The sequence below is a fragment of the Ramularia collo-cygni genome, assembly GCF_900074925.1.
Source record: "Ramularia collo-cygni strain URUG2 genome assembly, contig: RCC_scaffold12, whole genome shotgun sequence".
NCBI lineage: Eukaryota > Fungi > Ascomycota > Dothideomycetes > Mycosphaerellales > Mycosphaerellaceae > Ramularia > Ramularia collo-cygni.
Genome location: NW_019716266.1, coordinates 827818 through 846700, shown reverse-complemented (window position 1 = coordinate 846700; position 18883 = coordinate 827818). Strand labels below are relative to the sequence as shown.

Sequence of the window (18883 nt, the reverse complement as noted above, 5' to 3'; positions counted from 1 at the left end):
ACTCACTCACCAATCAATGCGACGTGTTGATCAGGCGGCAGATGTTGGGGATTTTGTGGCCTGAGTGGGTGGGGGATGTGTGTGTCCTTTTAGCGGAGCGGAAATGAAGTCGGGTGGTGATGTGTGAAGTGAAAGAGGGTCCCATCTAACTATTCATGGTGGGGGGAACTAGTCGACCTAAGCGAGCGTCGGTGTTTGTTTGGAGGGGCAACGCACGCACGTCCTTTCCTTACCAGCATCATCATTTGACGCATATAACAACATCTCCAACATCATCCATCTCGGCACACATGTATATATGTCCACACCTCGCATTTCAATTCAGCCCGGAGAATTCCTTCCTTCCGACTTGAAGTTTAAAAATAAACGAACAAAACACCTCCAAAAAGAGGACATTACTAAACATCCGCACCCAAATCTAACAAAGAGCACATTGCAGACGAAAATCAAAAGCAGAAGATCCTCAATCGCTTCAATACAACTTACTTGTTAATATAGGTACAAATTTCTGTCATTTGTGTCGTTTATATCATCTGCATTTCCATCTATGAATTCCAACCTCTTCTGCCCATCCTCTTCTACCTAGATATCCCGTTCATCCCTTCTATCCTATTCCATCCATCTATCTATCCATCCACCCATCTATCCCTCTATCCACCTATCCACCCATACCTAAGTCTCCCCGTGTTCAAAAGGAAGACATGACCCAAGAAGCCCAAGAAGAAGCAGGCAGAAAATCAAACTTCCGCTTCTTGTTAACAACTTCTGCCGATTTGGTTGATTGATTGTATCGTTACATCATTCCCATCCCATCTTAACTATCTTTCATCATCCATCCATCAATCCATGGAAATAAAACAGCCAATGCAATCATCACAATTCATTCCTGGCTCAATCCTAATTCCTAATTTCATTCCATTCATCAATCCGTCCAATCCAATCCCAATTCTTCCAGTCCAATTCACAAAAGGGGGTATAATAGACCTCATAAAAAGCAAACCCTCACTAAACCAGAAAACGCCACACATCCTCTTTCCTCCCGCCCAGTCCTAGCCATCATCCTCTTTCCTCCCATTCATTCCTAACCCTCATCCTCTTTCCACCCATTCTCTCATCATCCTCGCCCATCAGAAAAAGTGAATTAAAACTTCCCCCCAACCCCCTCCTCCTCCCCCTCTTCCCTAACATACCTACTCAACCAAGCAGCCCCAAGCGCCGCCAACCCCCCAAACCTCAACACCCACCCCACACTATCATCCCCCTCCCCACTCCCCCTCTCCTTCTGCAACATCCAAAAAATCCCCGAACTAACCACCGTGGCAAAAACCTGCGGCGCCGCGACCGCGACGTTATGAATTCCCAATACGACTCCCGCTTGATCGGCACCCGCACTGACGTCCTCCCCACGAGCGAGTAATTCTCCATCGCGGGTGGGTGGGGCGCGCAAGAGGCCGCGACGGATGTTCTCGCGTTTGGAAACTTCGGCGGCGATGAGGGCAAAGGGCGCCCACATGGTTAAAGACCAGGGGATGCCGATGAGGGCGGCCAGGATAGTGGCGCTGGTTGGGGAGGTGGTGAAGAGGGTGAGCCAGGTGAGGAGGGCGAAGAGGAGGTGGGAGAGGAGCCAGGCTCTTTTGAGCGTGAGCCAGGGAATTTGAAGGTTGAGTTTTCGCGTCTGTTTGATGAGAGGCAAGTTGTGGAAGGCGGATTTTTTAAGCGAGGATTCGCTGGTGGAGAGATCGGAGGGTTCGGATCGGGAGGTGAAGTAAGAGGCGGCGAGAGTGGTGGTTGCCGTGGGTGTTCCAGGGGTGAGCATTGGTGTGCGGAGAGCTGGAGCGGGAGGTTCGTAGGTTTTGGACACAAACCATGGGATGACGACGCTGGAGGTGAAGGAGACGATGGCGAAGATCAACAATGCAAACGTTCCCACCCGTGTACCGTGCTCCCAAACTTGATCAATCTCCTGATCGGTCATGTTGGGATTGGCGCGGAAGATGGGCTCGACATACAGCTCTCCAATGTAGGTGGTGATATAGAACAGGAAGGGGAACCAGCCCACCCACGCTGCCAGTTGGACTACACAAACTGCTTTGATTTGGGAGGGTAATCGTTGGATGGACCGGAAGAGAGATTTGAAGAATGCCAGCACTCCGGAATCTTCCTTTGCAGGAGTCCCTTCCAATCGAGGATCGCGTTCCGAGATGGATGAGCAGGTGAGGATTAGAGTGATGGTCAAACCCAGCGAGGCGATGACGCAGAGGACTTTGAATTGTGTGTTTCCGAAGAACCACATGTACTTTGGGAGATTGGCATATCCAAAGAGGTAGCCTATGATATTCCCCATCCCCGAAACTCGACTGGCCCACGCGTTGGCGGCATCTTGTTGGTGGGTTGGGGCGTTGTCAACGATGAAGGCTCGAATTGCCGCTTGGATGACGTTGATGGCAAAATCGAGGATGTAGACCATGACAATAGCGAGGACGAGAGAGCAGTTCCTGACCGCTTGACTTGCAGCATCCACGCCAAATATTGAGAGGAAGCCACCGACGATTTCCTTTGTCCAGGCCAGGATCATCAGAGAGACGATGGTAGCAGCAGCTCCTCCAACCATGAAAGGGCGTCTTTTGCCGAAGCGAGATCGACATCGAWCGGACTTGATTCCGACATAGGGCTGGACCAAGACACCGGAGAGAGGACCGGCGATCCAGACTATGGCCAGTAAGCTCTTGGAGATGCCTAAGCTGAGGAGGTAGGGAGATCCATTGGAGAGTTCCACCGACCAGGCCAGTTGGAGGCTGCAAAACACACCATCAGCGGGGGATGAAAAGACAAGGAAACAAATGGGTATATCCCAYGCACCCGCCGATTGAAATGGTCAAGAGTAGGAGGTWCCAACTACTCTTGCTCTCTTCTTGTTTCCCTCCATCGACATTCCATGCCTCGCCCTGACTACTATCATCGGGGCTCATGACGGTGGAGAGGGAAGGAACGGGTCCTACATCGTCACTCAAGCGTGCGGGTAACAGTGGTGATTGTTCATCGAGGGTATCATTGTCCAAACTTGACTTTATTCCTGCCATGTCGCGATTACTCTCCGCGGAAAATCTCTTGAATTGCACATGCTTGGGAGGGGTCGTGGTGGTGGAGATTGACGTGTCCGTGTCAGCAGGTCGGGATGGATCGGAGGTAGGCGAAGGCGATGGGTCCATGGTGTTGTTCGGTGATGTCCAAGTGGAGTGGGAGTGGAAGTGGAAGTGAAGGTAGATGAGGCAGTCTCGTTGACCGCATCCTCCACCAACGCCGAGGGAGATCTTGTGGAGATGCCCTGAGGATGGATGGATTCAGGTGGTAGGTTGGTGTGATGTGTGATGTGTGGCAGTCAGATGGACCAAGGAACGGACATCACGCGCGAACACGAGATGATGATGGGTGGCGTGTGGGTGTTTATTGGCGGGGATGACGACGTCCACTTTCCTGGGGATAGACATGCCGATGAATCTGCGGGGAATGCATCGGAGAGGGCATGCAACAATACAATACCATTCATGTTGACAGCCACATGTACCGATGCATGCCCGATATTTGGAGATGCTGGAAGCTTTCATGTCAGGGCGCACGTTGCTATTCCCAGCTCCGTGCATGTCGATCCATCGTGTGTCGCACAAGAAATCCGCCTTGTCGGGAGGTGGGGTAGAATTAGAAGTATGTACAATGCGTGGGGGATGTGGGAAGATGAATGTGCAAGTGATGTGAGGATATCTAGATGGAAAGGAAGATGTTCATCATCATCTCGTGGTCACGGTCATGTCATGTATAKTCAACAAATGCTGTCATTCTTCTAATAAAAGGTGCGTTTCATCCACACGTGGAGATCGTCTTCACATGCCTTGGACTTGCCGCGCCGGCGGAGATGCGATGCGATACGCGCCGATTAAGCTTCCATCCATGCTAGCCTCCTTGGAGCAGCCCAGCCCTCCACCTGTTCATAGTAAACACATGCATGCATGCTTGTTGATGGAGGTGGAGATTATTGTTGATTGACCCTCACGTCCATAACACGATACCAACCCGACAGACACGACACACGACATACCACAACTCCCCACCACAACTCCCCACGACACACGTCCATACCACGGCTTCCCAGCGATGCGATAATCCCGCCCAAGACCACCACCCAACATGGGCTTCTTCTCCCACCAATACATTGCCCGCCGCAGCGTGGAAATCGCCGCCCTCGCCGCCCGACAGACGTCCGACAGCGACGATGATGAAGATCAGGAAGCGGGACAAAAGGAGATATATTCCTCATGGGCGCTCTTAATCCTCATCACCCTCCTCATCCTGGCCTTCTTCACCAGCTATCTCCTGCGCTCCAAGAAGATCCAGGCGGTGCACGAGACGGTCATTTCCATCTTCGCGGGAATGGTCATTGGCTTGATTCTGCGCCTGACGACGGTGGAGACGGTGCTGGATGCCGTCACCTTTGACTACCAATTCTTCTTCAACCTCGTCCTGCCGCCCATCATCCTCGCCAGTGGATATGAGCTGCATCAGGCCAACTTCTTCCGCAACATCGGCAGTATCCTCACCTTTGCCTTTGCCGGAACCTTCATCTCCGCCATCGTCCTCGGCGTCATCCTCTACGTCTGGACGAGAATTCCCCTCGAAGGCCTGACCATCACCTTTGTCGAGGCCCTTTCCGTCGGAGCCACGCTTTCTGCCACTGATCCCGTCACCATCCTCGCCATCTTCAACACCTACAAAGTCGACCCCAAACTCTACACTGTCATCTTCGGCGAGAGCATCCTCAACGATGCCATTGCCATTGTCCTGTTCGAGACGGCCCAGAAATACAAGGCGGGTGAAGAGGGAGGCAGTTTGACTTTATTAAGTCTGGTGGAGAGTATTGGCATCTTCTTGCTCAATTTCTTTGGAAGTCTCATCATTGGCATTGTCTTTGGTATTGCCACCAGTCTGCTGTTGAAGCTCACCCACGTCCGCCGCGATCCCAAGACTGAGAGTTGTCTCATCTTCCTCATCGCCTACGCCTCCTACTTCTTCGCCAATGCCATTCACATGAGCGGTATGTTCGGTTATATCTACATCATATCGACATTGCTAACACCTCCAGGAATCGTCGCCCTCCTCTTCTGCGGCATCTGCCTCAAACACTACGCCTACCACAACATGTCCCGTCGCACCCAACTCACCACCAAATTCGTCTTCTCCCTCATGGCGCAATTGATGGAAAACTTCATCTTCATCTACCTCGGTTTGTCCCTCTTTACGGAGAGGGTACTGGAATACAAACCCCTCTTCATCCTCATCACCATCATTGGGATTTGTGCCGCGAGATGGTGCGCCGTTTGGCCGCTGGCTGCCTTGATCAACTGGTTCATCCGATACCGTGCACGACGAAGAGGGCAAGAAAGTGTGGCCGAAGAGATTCCTTGGAATTGGAAAGTCATGCTCTTCTGGGCGGGTTTGAGAGGAGCGGTCGGTGTTGCACTCGCAGCCGGTCTTTCCGGTGCGAATGGAAAAGCATTGCGAGCGACCGTCTTGGTCGTAGTTGTCCTAACCGTCATCATCTTCGGAGGCACCACCGCCCGCATGCTCGAAATCCTCAACATCCGCACTGGAGTGGTCGAGGAAATCGATTCCGACGATGAATTCGACATTGAACCCGTCCCCCACGGACCAGGAGCGTACGCGAGAAAGAACGGAGCCGCTTTCGGGCATGTTCCGAGGAGTAGTGGGAATGGCTATGCAAGAGGAGGAGGCATCGGTCTGGATGATGTACATGATCATCATCGTCCACGAGCCGGCACCGCGAGTTATAATTCCGGGAGTAAATCCCCCCTGTACGGCCCCCCGGAACTGGAACGGCGAAATAGTTCACGAGTGCGAAGAGATCAGAATGCCGCCGAGAGGGGATTATTAGTCCAGGAAGGTGGAGAGTCAGGATGGTTGAGTGATGGGGATGAAGACGACGATGATATGGATTTGGATTTACCTCCCGCTGCCAAACGAGCACAGAGCAGTTCTGTTGGTGGCGGAGGAGGATGGAATGGTGGTGGGGAGGAGAGTAGTGCCGCATACCCCCAATCGGGACACAGAACGGACCGGCAGGAAGAACGTGGACATTTAACGGCACGAGGAGCGATTACTTCGCTGCTGAATGCTACGAGTGAGGATGCGGGGACGTTGTTCAATAAATTGGATGAGAATTTCTTGAAGCCGCATTTGTTGTTGGATCCGGGTGGGAGTGGTGGGAGTGGAAGTGGGAGTGGTGGTGGAAGTGGTGGGGGAAAGGGACATGATCGAGGAGGAGGGGGTGTTTAGATTCGAGTGCATGCATCCATCCATCCATCCATCCATCATTTGATACATATATATGATATGATATTGCCTCACGACGCCTTCAGGGTCCTGCGCTTGCACGATGTACGATGCGAGGTGCATTTTGGAGGGAGACTCCTTGTTCCAATTGATTGGTAAAAATGCATACACTGACTGCCCTGGTATCGATCGAGAATGTGCACGCACCCAGGATGTCATGCAGTGGAACTAACTGCTCACACGAAAAAAGATTACGGAAGAAGGAGAGACAGAGGTGGGAAGCCTCTGTGCAAAGGAACGAAACCAGAGTTGTACTGTCGCATACTAACTGGCACTTGTCCTGATTGTTCGACCTCAGTCTCAATGAAATGTTCTGATACGGCGGCTATCATGGCGCTCAGCAGTCTGAAGGGCTTGTAACTACTCCAATACCATAAAACCTTCTGAACACATCGAAAACAACGAAAGGTAAAGTGGACTTAAAGAATTGTGTGGAAGTTCGATGAATTATCACCCCCCAGTAATAAAATGCTAAGCACTCAATCTTCTTCTTCTTCCCTCCCGAAAAAGACGGGAGTGAGGAATGCCAAAGACAGAGAAAAAAAAGTGGTATCCAGAACCCCCTCCCAAAAGACCTGGCGCAGTGATTAGCTAGCGCGCTCTTGATCCCAGAAAAAATCCCTTGACCACATCAACAGCAACGCCTTCAAATCATCCCTTCCATGCAGCTCCCTCGAGAGCATATGAACACCGCCATGCAATTCCATCCATCAATTCCATTGAATCCCATCCGTCACTTCCACTCGCAAAACACCATTGCTGCGTAAACGTCATAAAATAGATCTTCTCTTCCTTCATCTTCGTCTTCATCTTCATCTTCATTCTCGTCTTCATCTCCTGTACCCTCCCATCATCATAGAGTCTCAATCCGCATGTCCATCATCCCCGCACCCTCCATCCCAATATGCGGCCCCGAAACACCAAACTTGGCCATGGTCAGATCATCATCCATCAACGACATGCCAATCCCACTATCATCGACATCGGGTTCGTGATGTTGCTGCTGCTGCTGCTGCTGCTGCTGTTGGGACTGTGACTGTCGCTTGGCGCCACCAGAACTCTGATGCTGCGCTAGAAAGGACATGCTCTGGTTCTGGACTTGCTGCACTTGCTGAACTTGATGCACCTGCTGGAGATGATGTTGTTGTTGGGCAAAATTCTGTGATTGCTGGGAATCTGCCATGTATCCAGACTGTGATGCGCCGTCGTGGCCATTATTAGAGGCGCCATTCGGTCCCATACTGCTCATCCGGCTCCCACTATGGCTCCTTCCATTACAATTCTCCAGCGCAGGGGATTGGTATATGTTGTTATTGTTGAGAGGAGTGGCGCTCATGGTGGGTTCGAGAAAGCCACCCATCTCAGCCATCCAAAGCGCCATTTCATCGACAAAGATCTTCAACACCCACCAGTGACCGTATGACAAGCCACTCATGATGGTAATGTCTCGCAACGCGGCCGTTCCAACAGCAGAGATACAATGCAGGATTGTTCTCGCCGGTGCTTGTGGAAAGCGTCCTGGTACCGATGCGAGAAAGGCCTGCCATCTGTCCAAAACATTCTCCGTAGAGATTGCAGAGGTTGGATTTCTCGGGTGGGTAGTTTGGCTTTGGAGGAATTGTGCGAAGCCACCATTATCTGCCTCGAAATTGTAGTACGAGGCATCGTCTTGGTAAGACGGGGCTTGCAGGGGTTCCAACAAGCTGCGCATCTCCGTTGTCATGATCTTGTACACTTCATCATATCCGCAGTCAGGTAGCTCTGCCTCCATGACACGCTTGGGGTTCACCATGGTCACCCATTCCTGCCACATTTGTTCTCGGTTCTGGTCGATGGTGAGGAGGTTTGCAGCTGCGTGGGCGGACTGATTGACTCGGATCAAACGATATAACAATCCAGCGAAGATGGTGGCAGGCCGTAGCTTGGCTTCAAGAACATGAGGCGGCTGTTGTGAAAAGGTCTTTGCGATGTGGTTGTGGAGGGTTGCGGAAATGTTGGAAAGAATGTTGATGACAATCACTGGTGCAGCTTGCAATGTGAGACGGCTCACGAAGCGCACCATGGTCCGGTACATGACAAGATCGCATTGCTCAATCCAGTGAGCTAGATTAGGGTGTGTGAACAGTTTCTGTACAGGTACTGTGAGTGTGCCGTGGAATGAAGTGTACAGTCGGAAGAACTGCTTCTCCTTGCAGAACCGGATGCTGTCGATGAGCGATGTGCAGTGTGTCCTGTAAAGTGCTGCAAGTGCTTCGGCTGTATCGTTGTCGGTTCGTGGTGGGAGGTATGGATGTATTGAGGGGAGGTTGACTGATTCATTCTCGGAGAATGCCGGCATGTTGCTTGAGGGAAAGCGGAGCGTGTGAGTGTAAGACAGTGACTCGGCGGTCCCAGGCTGCATGCCACGTGCTTCCGGATACACGAAGGACTGTCCCTTGGAAGCTGGCCCGCGTGGCGTTGGAACATGTGTAGTCGGCACATCAAAGCCTCCATCAGCTGTGGGGAAGGCGGCAGTGTCGGCCTGCAGTCGTGGAATGTTATTAAAGTCAATGTGATTTATGCCCGCAGATTGCGACCGCTGTCGGTCTTGGAGATGGGCGAATCCATTCCCTTGCCATGTTGATGGCATGTTCGGCTGCTCCTCCTCCAGCGCCAAATCGACATAGTGGTACTTGCTCTCGCCTCTCACTCCCAGTCTCCGAGTTTGGATGCCCGGAAAGATGACTCGAACCAATTTTCCGAAAGATGCCGGATTGAGAGGCACCACTCTCTCCGTCCCACAGCGCGTGGCATATTGAGAGTAGACGCGATTCCTCGGGACGGAAGTCTTTGCAGGTTTGCAGACCGCGCGGAGCCTGAAAAGCCGTTAGAGTTTGTAATCACCACATAACCGTCCGCGCACCAACGGACTCACCAAAGCATCGCAAACAGCTGCTTCGTCTTTTCCGCCATGGGAGTCCTCTCCTTCTGAATGACCTCCTGTGCCACGTCCCTCAGCGGCCGACCTTCATTCCTGACCAGCATTTCGCGCAATTCTTTGTCGTTGGTGGCCGTGACGGCCGAGCCTTTCCGCCGCTTGTCATCGGCAATGTCGGGAATCAATTGCGCGGGCACCGAGCCCACTCGTGTATGTTGCGCAAAGGTCATATCCTGCTGCATATACGGCGAATCCTGTGCAGTGTATTGCGCTTGCATCGGGTATTGTACGCTGTGCGAGTGCGAGTGCTGGTGATTCATGTGTTGTTGTGTTTGTTGTTGTTGCTGCTGCTGCTGGGGATGCATTTGCTGATACTGCGGCATCTGCTGGGGGAGCATATTCGCGTGATATTCTAGCAGTGCTGCTTCGGGTCCTGGCACTAGGTATGAAGACTTGACATCCTGTCCCGAGGTATCGTGGTGATGAGATGCCGCGCTCTGAGTCGACGCGCGACTATCAGGCCGGTGGCTATGGCGAGCCGACATTTGGGTGGTGTATTATTCGTCGAGCAGGCCGAAAATTACTATGTTATGATGCTGTTGATTTGGGTGCGGGAGCGACTGTGGTTATTGATCTTGGTCGAGTCAGCAGTGCGATGCAGGCGACTCCTCTGTAATATTCGAGGGCGCGTTCTTTCAAGTGGGAGTAGTACCTGTGCGGGTATTTGACATGGAGGCGATGTATGGTAGGTGGAATATGCGCGAGACGAGATCTGCAGATGAACTTGGACGCTGCGGGCGCGGGCGCCTCTCGATTTCCACACGGTGCAACTTCCAGGACGGCGGTGCGATTAATCCCTGGAGTCGTCCAATCGTGCGAGCAAGTCGGCGGCAGAGGGTTCGCGGAGAGTTGGGKGATTGAGCCGTGGTGGTGGCTTGTCGAGGGTTGAAGTGAAGAGAGGCTGGGTGCATGCACAACAAACCGAAGTAAACAACAACGACAGCTGAGCTAATCACACCTCTCTCACGAAATCCGGTATGGCCGTTACTTGACAGGCAAAAGGGATTGCGAATGCCAACACCCAGAGTCTGCGTTGACGGTCTTGCGAGCTTTCGATCGTGCCGATTGCCTCGTTTGGGGAAATACCAACCTTCGTTTTGGAAATGGCTCCTCTTTCGTATGATGCGAGGCGATTAATCCCAGTAGGCAGTCCGGCAGCTTCCCGTAACCGGAGACATGATCCGCGCTGACGCTAGTCCTACTTTGCCGGCCAGTTTTCCAAGCATTGATAAGTGCTTTGAAGGATAATGCACCAATTATTTTCACTTTAAACTATTCTACGCGTCTGCATCTACGCGCAGGAGATGGAAGTCTGGCCGTCTTACTATACCGATCCATGTGGCGGGCCTTGGTGATGAGATATTGACTTGTCATGCTTGACACATGTTTGACACATGAAATAATCGTGAATTCCATGGCTGATGAGCTCACCAATGATAGTGGGTCCGGGTCATCAATTCGCATCAATTCCGTGCATCAATTGATGACCACACGGAGTAGGCTCTGGTCGGAACATGCAGGCCACCAAGCCGTTCTTTCTTGAAACGTCATCCCTGCCCAGTTCCATAGCACACCGACGTCTGAACACCTCGCAAACAACTTCCCCTACCACTCAACAACATCGACAGTAACGAGATTCATTCCCACCAACCTCTGCAAATACCCGCCAAAATGTCAGGCAATGCCCAAGGAAGCGTTCAGGAGCGGTAAGAGCATCGTCAACGGTTGGAACAGCCATGGCGCTAGATAAGGAATATTGACGGCCATCACAGCGCACAATACCACCTCTCGCAGCTGGACAAGTCAGTCATCCTCGATACAACACCATCATCTCCGTCCTATCGATACTGATCGCCATGCAGGGAACTGTCCAAGTACCCCGCCCTCAACAACTTCGAGCAGCAAACCAGCGTCCCAAAAGTCTACGTCGTGCTTGGGCTCGGTGCCTTGTACTTCTTCCTCGTCTTCTTTAACATCGCCGGCGAGTTCCTAGTCAACACTGCCGGATTCGTCATCCCAGCCTTTTACTCTCTCCAGGCCCTGTTCTCCAGCGGCAAGGCTGATGACACCCAATGGCTCACCGTGCGTTTTCGAAAAAGACGTTGAGATCCCCCATGGTGGGGTCCTGGCATAACGGCGCTAATCAGTGTGGACAGTACTGGGTCACATATGCCTTTTTGACCGTCTTCGAGGTATGCGCTGCCATGTATTCTTCACTCTGGAGCAGTGCTGACGTTGTGATAGTCTGCCATTAACGCCGTCTACTGGTTCCCCTTCTACTACACCTTCAAGTTCATCCTGGTGCTCTGGATGGCTCTCCCTCAGACTGCGTAAGTCGCTTCAAAGATGAGAATGAAAGGATGGGCCGGCCGAAGCTTCGCAACTGTACCTGGCGCAAGCTACTGCTCCATCACTTCTCGCACGCCATCACAAATGCTGACAATATTGAACAGTGGTGCCCAAATCGTCTTCCGTACCCTCCTCCAGCCACTCTTCGCCCGCTTCTTCAGCGACGAGGCCTCTGTCCGCAGCAAGGTCGAATCCGCTGCCAAGAGCCAGTAAAGAGCTCCGAAATGTCCAAAAGTACAACCACACGCTGGAATGATGGAAATGATCGCGAATACGGAATATGCAGATTATGAAACTTGTTTCTCGTTCACGCGGCTCAGTGCGGATATCCCAAGCTGAAGTGTTCCTGCTTGATGGCATGGTTGGGGGAAGGAGCTAGGAGGGAGTCGTCAAGAATGACCTCAAGAATGACCAGAGAGAGTGGATGGTTTTTGATTATTTTGCGGCTGGATACGAGCTTTGGCTGGGTTTCAGTGGATAGACTGCTTAATTTGTTGGACTGTGGTATGAAGAAATTCGTTCCACGCCCTGTGCAGCCTTCTCAATCAGATCGTACCTGTACTAAATCTGCGACAATTGTAAGGTATTGMCATTCGTCTTCTCTCGCCCATGAACCTCATACACTCCCCCATCGATAGCCGACCGAACGAATGAATGCATTCGCCCCTATACAACACAACACCATACAATCCCATCTCCACAATTTATCAGATCCGCCACAGATATCATCCACGGATACATCTCTTCCGCGCCTCGGGCACACGCTTGGACAACTAGTGATGATTCAAAATCGGGCACACACGTTTGAATACCTTATCGTTGAACGATCAATCGCTAAGAGAGCCCGTTGTAACATCTTCACACATATGTAAAATTAAAATTACCTTATTTTTTTTGGTGCAGCGGGGAATGAACGAACGAATTAACGAACGAACGATGGTTCATCATACACGTAAGTTAGGTAAGTAAGGCAAAGTTGCAAATTTTTGTCTTCTTCAAAAATAGATGGATCGATGATGAGATTTTGTTTGGTTCTTGTCAGGTTACAATACACGAACCGTGAGTGACTTTTCAAAGGAATTCGCTGGCGTGAGCTTTGAAGAGGCGAGACGCTCTTGGGGTATCTCGGCGATTATGTTCTACACTGTGCTCAGAAGGAGAGTAGCAGATGGATGAATTGGCAGAGAGTCTCGGGGATGAGATTTGAGAAATCTCGCAAGCTACAGATTACAGTACACTACATACGTGTCACGGCAGAGGGAGGTAAGAGGAAAGTCCCTGAGAGTGCACATGTGATCACTGGTCAATTGTCATTCATCATCTCACAAAGCTAACACGCAGCGCTCTGGGGGGTATCTCGTACTGCTAATCGCAAGCAAAAAACCTTCACCGACTGGAACTCCCTCCCATATGTACTGCTTCATCACATAATCCCTCCTCTCTCACGCCTTGTCTTGTCACACCTTCGTCTGCAGCCGGGCCCTGCTCATGGCGATCGGATGCTCGGCAAACCATGTGGCATCAGTGTAGAAGTGCTTGGTGGAATGGTGCTMGATGGAACGGTGCTCGCTATGCGAATCGTCGGCGAAGGACGCACATAACCACCGGGCGCCGTTGACGAGGGCTGTCGCGGGCTGGGCAATTTCAACATCAGACGACGAGGCTGCGAAGCCTGCGCTGTCACAAAAGGCGGAAGGTTCTGCGTGTTCGGGATCTGACCTCGTAGACCCATGGCTGCCGCGATGCTCGTCTGATACTCCTCCTCGGCCTGTCTCAGCTCTTCCGCATTAAGAGGCGGATCGTCACCTTCCCTCTGCAAGGTCTCAATGGTGGTGACCTTGCGAACAATTCCTTCCGGCTGTGAGAGCTGAGGCTTCAGAATCTGATCAAATACGTCTGGGTCTTTGCCCAGCCATTCGGTGAGATTCTGCTGAGAGACTTCAGTCGGTGCATAGAGATATTGGCGTGTATTCCGCGCYGCATTGCGACGAGGGTTCCTCTTGTCCACCACGCGCTGTGTAAGGGAGGTCTTGAACAACTGTTTGTTGTAGATGTTGTCTTCAAACGTTCCACCATTGATGAGGCGATACACAAAGACAGGCTTCGATTGTCCGAATCGGTAAGCGCGGCCAATTGCTTGTTCCTCGTGCGACGGGTTGAATCCAAAGTCTAAAATCACCACGCGGTTCGCAGCTTGGATGTTCAGTCCAACTCCACCAGCCTTTGTTGAGATGAGCAGAACATCGCAGAGGCCTTCAGTAAGATCTGCAATGATTTTGGGGCGTTGCACCGGAGGCACATTGCCGCAAATCCGGCCACATCGAACACCGCGCTCGCCGAGTAGTTCACCAACATAATTCAGCGTTGGTATACTCGAGCTGAAGACCAGCACTTTGTCCCCACATCGCTTGGAAAGCGCGAGAATTTTCATGAGTATTTCCATCTTGGCCGACAATTCAGGATTGGTGGAGTCCTCGATATCTGCTGTGATTTGCTTGACCGTCTCCTCTGAGAAATTTTGAGTCTTCACGGCTTCCTCTTCGTAGTCCACTGCCTCGGCACTATCATCGTCCAAAGCTATGGGCGATGCCGCACCACCGTCTAACTTGGATGTCTTGCCAGGCTTTGTCTTTCGTGGTTTCTTCACCTCGTTCAGCTTGCGCTTAAAGGCCAAAGGATGGTTGGTAAGTAACCCCAGCATCGAGAGCCAGGAGAAAATCGCCACTTGGCTAGCTTCGTCGTTCTTACCTCCTCCTRGCAGAACTTCGATGTACTTGTTATACACTGAGCGCTGCAAATCGGTGAGAGGAAGGGTAATGACAAATTCCACTTTCGGCTGAAGGGTTCCTTTGAGGGCTGTAATGTCCGCACGGTGTATCTTGGGCTCAATGAGCTTACTCAGTGTCGCCAACTTGACCTTGCTTCTCCGCTGCTCATATGACGAGCTGTCGGCGTAGGTGCCCTGTTCGATGGGCTCCCCGAATCTGACCTTGAAGTCAAGTGGCCCGCCGAGAAACCCTGGAGCAGCAAAAGAGATGAGAGCGTACATTTCGCTAACGTCGTTGCTCATCGGAGTGCCGGTGAGCGCAATTCTGCTTCTGGTTTCAATCCTGTTGACTGCAATGGAAATTCCAGCTCCAATATTTCTCACATAATGGGCTTCATCGGCGACCAGGATCTCTGGGCCTCGAAGGAGATACTCATCGAGCATATCGCCGTCTTCATGCGGCTTGCCGGCCTTTTCTTCCGCATTTGCTCGATTGATTCTTAGCCCGAACAGGCTGTATCCCATGAGTAACACGCCCCCCATGGCGTGCCAGTCTTTGAGAACCTCCATCTGAACCGATTTGCTCGATTTGACAAACGTGAAAACGTTTCCGAGGATGCCACCTGCCCATTGGTGGATCTCGCGACGCCAGTTTTCGAGAAGCGAAGGGGGACAGAGTATGAGAATACGAAGCGCCCGTTCTTGATTCACCACGCCCGCAGGTCGGAGGTTCTGGGGTAGTTGGGATGAGACCAGGGGATCTTCCGACTGGGCGGCCTCAGTCACGGCAACCAAGAGTGTAATCGTCTGCATCGTCTTTCCCAGTCCCATCGCATGAGCCAGCACACATCCTTGGCCATCTTCATCGGCATCCGCGCCTGCGGTAATCTCGCGCCACATAAAACGMACACCGGCGATCTGATGCTCCTTCATCATCGAGGCGATGGCTGGTCGTATGTGATGCACACCTTTGTCTTGTTTCAAGAGGTCGATCGGAAGCAGGACGCTGCCAGAGCCAACCATTTCCATCAACTGCCGTGAATTGGATGATTGAGTCTCCGCCGCCTCGTAGCGCGCCTGACGCTCCATGGCAGTGTGTTGTGATTCGACTGCCTTGCGACTGTGCTTGAACTTCCGTTTCCGCCTAGCGTGCGGAGTCTCCACGGGAATGTCAGAGTCGGAGTCGATTTCGATGATGTCCACTTCGCTGTACTTGTTGGGGATGGGAGAGGGTGAGGGGGATTCGTGCTCTATGAACAGTTTGCTGTCGCTCTTCTGCATTAGAAGCCCAAAGAATGGCATGAAAATTTCGATGTCTCGGCCCACCGGAGTCCATTCTATTGTTTCTGGATAGTCGCCTTTCATGATTTCAGGTCGAAGGCACGACCAGACCAAAGCGAGCCTGGTAACTTGGAGAAGTGGTCCTGGTCGGGCATCGCTGCTTGTCGGTTCATCTCGGAGGGTCTTGAGCAGTTTCTGTACATCTTCCTTCACTCCGACCAACTTTCGGCGCATCCAGAGCGCTTTGATTGCGAACAGAGCCGGAACACCCTCGTCGCGGAGCAGCTTGATGATGACGCGTTTTCGGTCCTGGTTGTTGATAAGTTCTTCGATATTCCACGAGTCGACATCATACACGGAAGAATTTTCGGGCTTTGAGTTCACGACTGCATCCTGCGACAGTCCGTCCTTTGCCTTGCGACCTGCACTCTTCGCGCTGCGAGACTGTGAGGCACTGGTAGAATCATCTGAGATCTCGATGACTGTTGAATGTTTCAGCCTTGACGCAGAGGCTGGTTCCGAGGGCTTTGTGAAATTGTGCTTCGACGTCTTCTTCGCTTTCTTATTTGAAGATGTCGCAAAGAATGACTCCATCCCGGGCAAACCGTCGGTGGATGAAGACTTGGGTGAGGGGCGTACGCCTAGTTCTTGAACGGCACGAACAGACTGCGGCGTGACTGGCGATGCGGCGTCGTCCTCACGCTCATCGTCATCGTCGTCCTCTCCAAGGTTTGAGACCACGGTGGTGTGGCTGTGGGGTAAATCGCTGAGAGACTGCACGTCTTCTTCCACAAAGTCGTCCAGTCTGGATGCCTCATCAGAGCCGTCAAAACCTGCGTCTTCAATCTCACGCYGAAGAGGTGTTGGGCTCCCTTGCGGAGTCACGAACACATCCTCTTGCCCTTCGAGCGCTGGTGAGGGACCCGGCTCGATACTCAAGCGATCTTCTGGCTGCGGGACGAACGCAGGGATGGTATGCGCTGCGGAAGCGCTCGCATTCGTGCGGGTGTGTTTTTGGTGACGGACGATGTGCTCCGGCTCATGCTTCCTCCGCCACACGTCGATCTTCCACTTCACCTCCTCCCGATCCAAGACCGTAATCTTCAAGGCTTCGCACAATTTGACCACCTCTTCTTTCGACCCGCACTCGGCCTTGACGACGTGTGATTTCTGCCCCAACAATCGGCGATCGTAGCTGTCGATCTTAGCTTTCGCATCCTGGATGAGACTGATTTGCCTAGATTTGCTGCCTTTCATCATCTTCCAGACAGTCCACGCCTGACGTTGTTCCCTGCTAGGGCGCTTGCTCACATTCCACTCGTGGGCGAAACTCTGGACAGTGTCGTCGACTAAATTTTCGATATCCTCTGCCAGGAGTCTTGTGGCCTGACTCGCAGCAAGTTCCGCCTGCTCGTCCTGCCACTCTTTATCGATCTCGGCTTGCATCCGATCAAACGCAGCAGATGATATCGAATCGACATCGCTGTCGCCGTCAGCGTCGCCTTGCTCACCACCTCCATACTTTTCATTGAGGTAGTCGAACTGACCAAGCGCCGACTCTTGTGCGATTCCGTTGTAGTCGCCGTTGTTTCCAAGAAACGCAACATTTTCTTTGATCGCAACCGGTAGGTTACCGTCGCCGGCATACTGGACCACGATAGCGGATTGCACCTTCTTCGCGAGACGACTCAGCTCCTCGCGGTATGGGACGATCGCAAGGGCGGGCTGCTCACGACGCATGAGATCGATGGGATCCTGGTTGAGGCATCGATGGATCTGACGAAACACGTATTGGGCTTCTCCAGCGGGCTTTGATAGAGCATGGAACTGGAAGTTGTGCTCGGCAGAGTCATTCGCGCGATCGGCCTCGAGTATGGTGAACTCGTCAGACGCAGGATGCTCGATTTCTCTGCCCAGTGGGGTCTTGTCGAAGAAGAGTCGATCAACAGGCTTGCTTGCTTCGCCAAAATAGCAACCTTCAGTGTTTGGCGGGAGAGTGATAGGTATGGCGGCAGCATTGGCGGTGAGATTGAGTTTCCGCCGCTTGCGACCATGTTCGTCCTGCACTTGCACCTCGCCAGGACGACTAGGAGCGAACGTGGTTGCTTCCGCAGGTGTGGTTTCTGATGGGTTCGGTTGCTCTATCTTGGGCATCGGGGTAGATGCCTGTGGGCTTTCCTTCTTGTCATACTGGCCCCGATGTGCAGATGAACATTCTTTCAGCTTGTTGATGCAATGGAGCAGAGTGCTTCTTTGGCCGAAGGAGCGAATGCCAAAATCGTCGCGAAGGTCGCCCGTGCCGACAGATGTCAAGAGTACGAAGCCTGAGACATCATTTTCTTTGAGTGCCTCCAGAAAAGGTGGCAGTGTGGGAAGCTGGGGATTATTGGGAAGGTTTGAGAGTAAATCCTGAGCATCGTCGCGGAAGAAGCGACAGACTTGCTCCACGCTCCAATTGTATGGATCTTCGGAATCCATAATCTTCTTGCATAGGTTCCACTTGCTTTCACAATCGAGGATGGTGCTCGTCGAATAGATGGCTCCGCAATCCCGGCCTCGAGATGCGCTTGCAGCACCTGAGCAGGAAACGCCCGAAAACTACCACGTGCACCTCCGTTATGCGGTGCCGGTCTGGTGCGCACGATTGTTGTTGGTGAGAATGACGCGCGGTGGTTGATGTCGTGATGATGAACTACGCGATGTGCCGAGACGCACTTTTGTAGCGCGTTCGCGATGTTTTCTGACAGTGACGCGACGACAATGATTGCAAGARAAATTGATGGCGGATGTGAGGTACGCTGCTGAGGTGAATGAACGAGCGTCCACGAAAGCCGCGCAGACGATCCCACACACAACAGGCGAATGTAAGGTAGGCTTACCGTCTGCTAGCTGATGGCAGCACACCTCGCAGCTCGGACGAGAGAGTCCGTAGATGCGTGTCAGTCGGCTAGGAGCGTAGTGCGCTTCTTCGACGACCTGCCTCAAGCCTTCTCCACGCGTCTTTTAATGTTCTCTCCGCTGCTCTAGCTGTTCCGCAAGCAGTTACGCGCCCGGGTGGACTCGTATGGTCCGCTGAAGGAGCGTCTTGATACGGTGAACAGATGCGC

At 52.4% G+C, this 18883-nt stretch overlaps 5 protein-coding genes; 2 read left to right on the top strand and 3 right to left on the bottom strand.

Annotated features, from left to right (window-relative positions):
- Positions 1-1141: 1141 nt before the first annotated feature.
- Positions 1142-3209, bottom strand: RCC_07831 (related to sucrose transporter; the record flags this gene model as incomplete). XM_023773084.1 has 2 exons in its annotated part: positions 1142-2795; positions 2860-3209. 2 exons carry the CDS (start codon positions 3207-3209, stop codon positions 1142-1144), a joined length of 2004 nt encoding a protein of 667 aa, XP_023628852.1.
- A 973-nt stretch (positions 3210-4182) lies between these two features.
- RCC_07830 lies at positions 4183-6345 on the top strand (the record flags this gene model as incomplete). XM_023773083.1 has 2 exons in its annotated part: positions 4183-5086; positions 5135-6345. The coding sequence occupies 2 exons, from the start codon at positions 4183-4185 to the stop codon at positions 6343-6345; spliced, it is 2115 nt and encodes a 704-aa protein (XP_023628851.1).
- A 910-nt stretch (positions 6346-7255) lies between these two features.
- RCC_07829 (related to cephalosporin C regulator 1 (cpcR1 gene)) lies at positions 7256-9864 on the bottom strand (the record flags this gene model as incomplete). XM_023773082.1 has 2 exons in its annotated part: positions 7256-9257; positions 9317-9864. 2 exons carry the CDS (start codon positions 9862-9864, stop codon positions 7256-7258), a joined length of 2550 nt encoding a protein of 849 aa, XP_023628850.1.
- A 1186-nt stretch (positions 9865-11050) lies between these two features.
- Positions 11051-11941, top strand: RCC_07828 (probable Protein yop1; the record flags this gene model as incomplete). XM_023773081.1 has 6 exons in its annotated part: positions 11051-11085; positions 11152-11181; positions 11242-11461; positions 11536-11571; positions 11624-11709; positions 11833-11941. 6 exons carry the CDS (start codon positions 11051-11053, stop codon positions 11939-11941), a joined length of 516 nt encoding a protein of 171 aa, XP_023628849.1.
- Positions 11942-13214: 1273 nt separating this feature from the next.
- Positions 13215-18254, bottom strand: RCC_07827 (uncharacterized protein; the record flags this gene model as incomplete). The annotated part of the gene is made up of 1 exon (XM_023773080.1): positions 13215-18254. One exon carries the CDS (start codon positions 18252-18254, stop codon positions 13215-13217), a length of 5040 nt encoding a protein of 1679 aa, XP_023628848.1.
- Between the last annotated feature and the right edge of the window lie 629 nt (positions 18255-18883).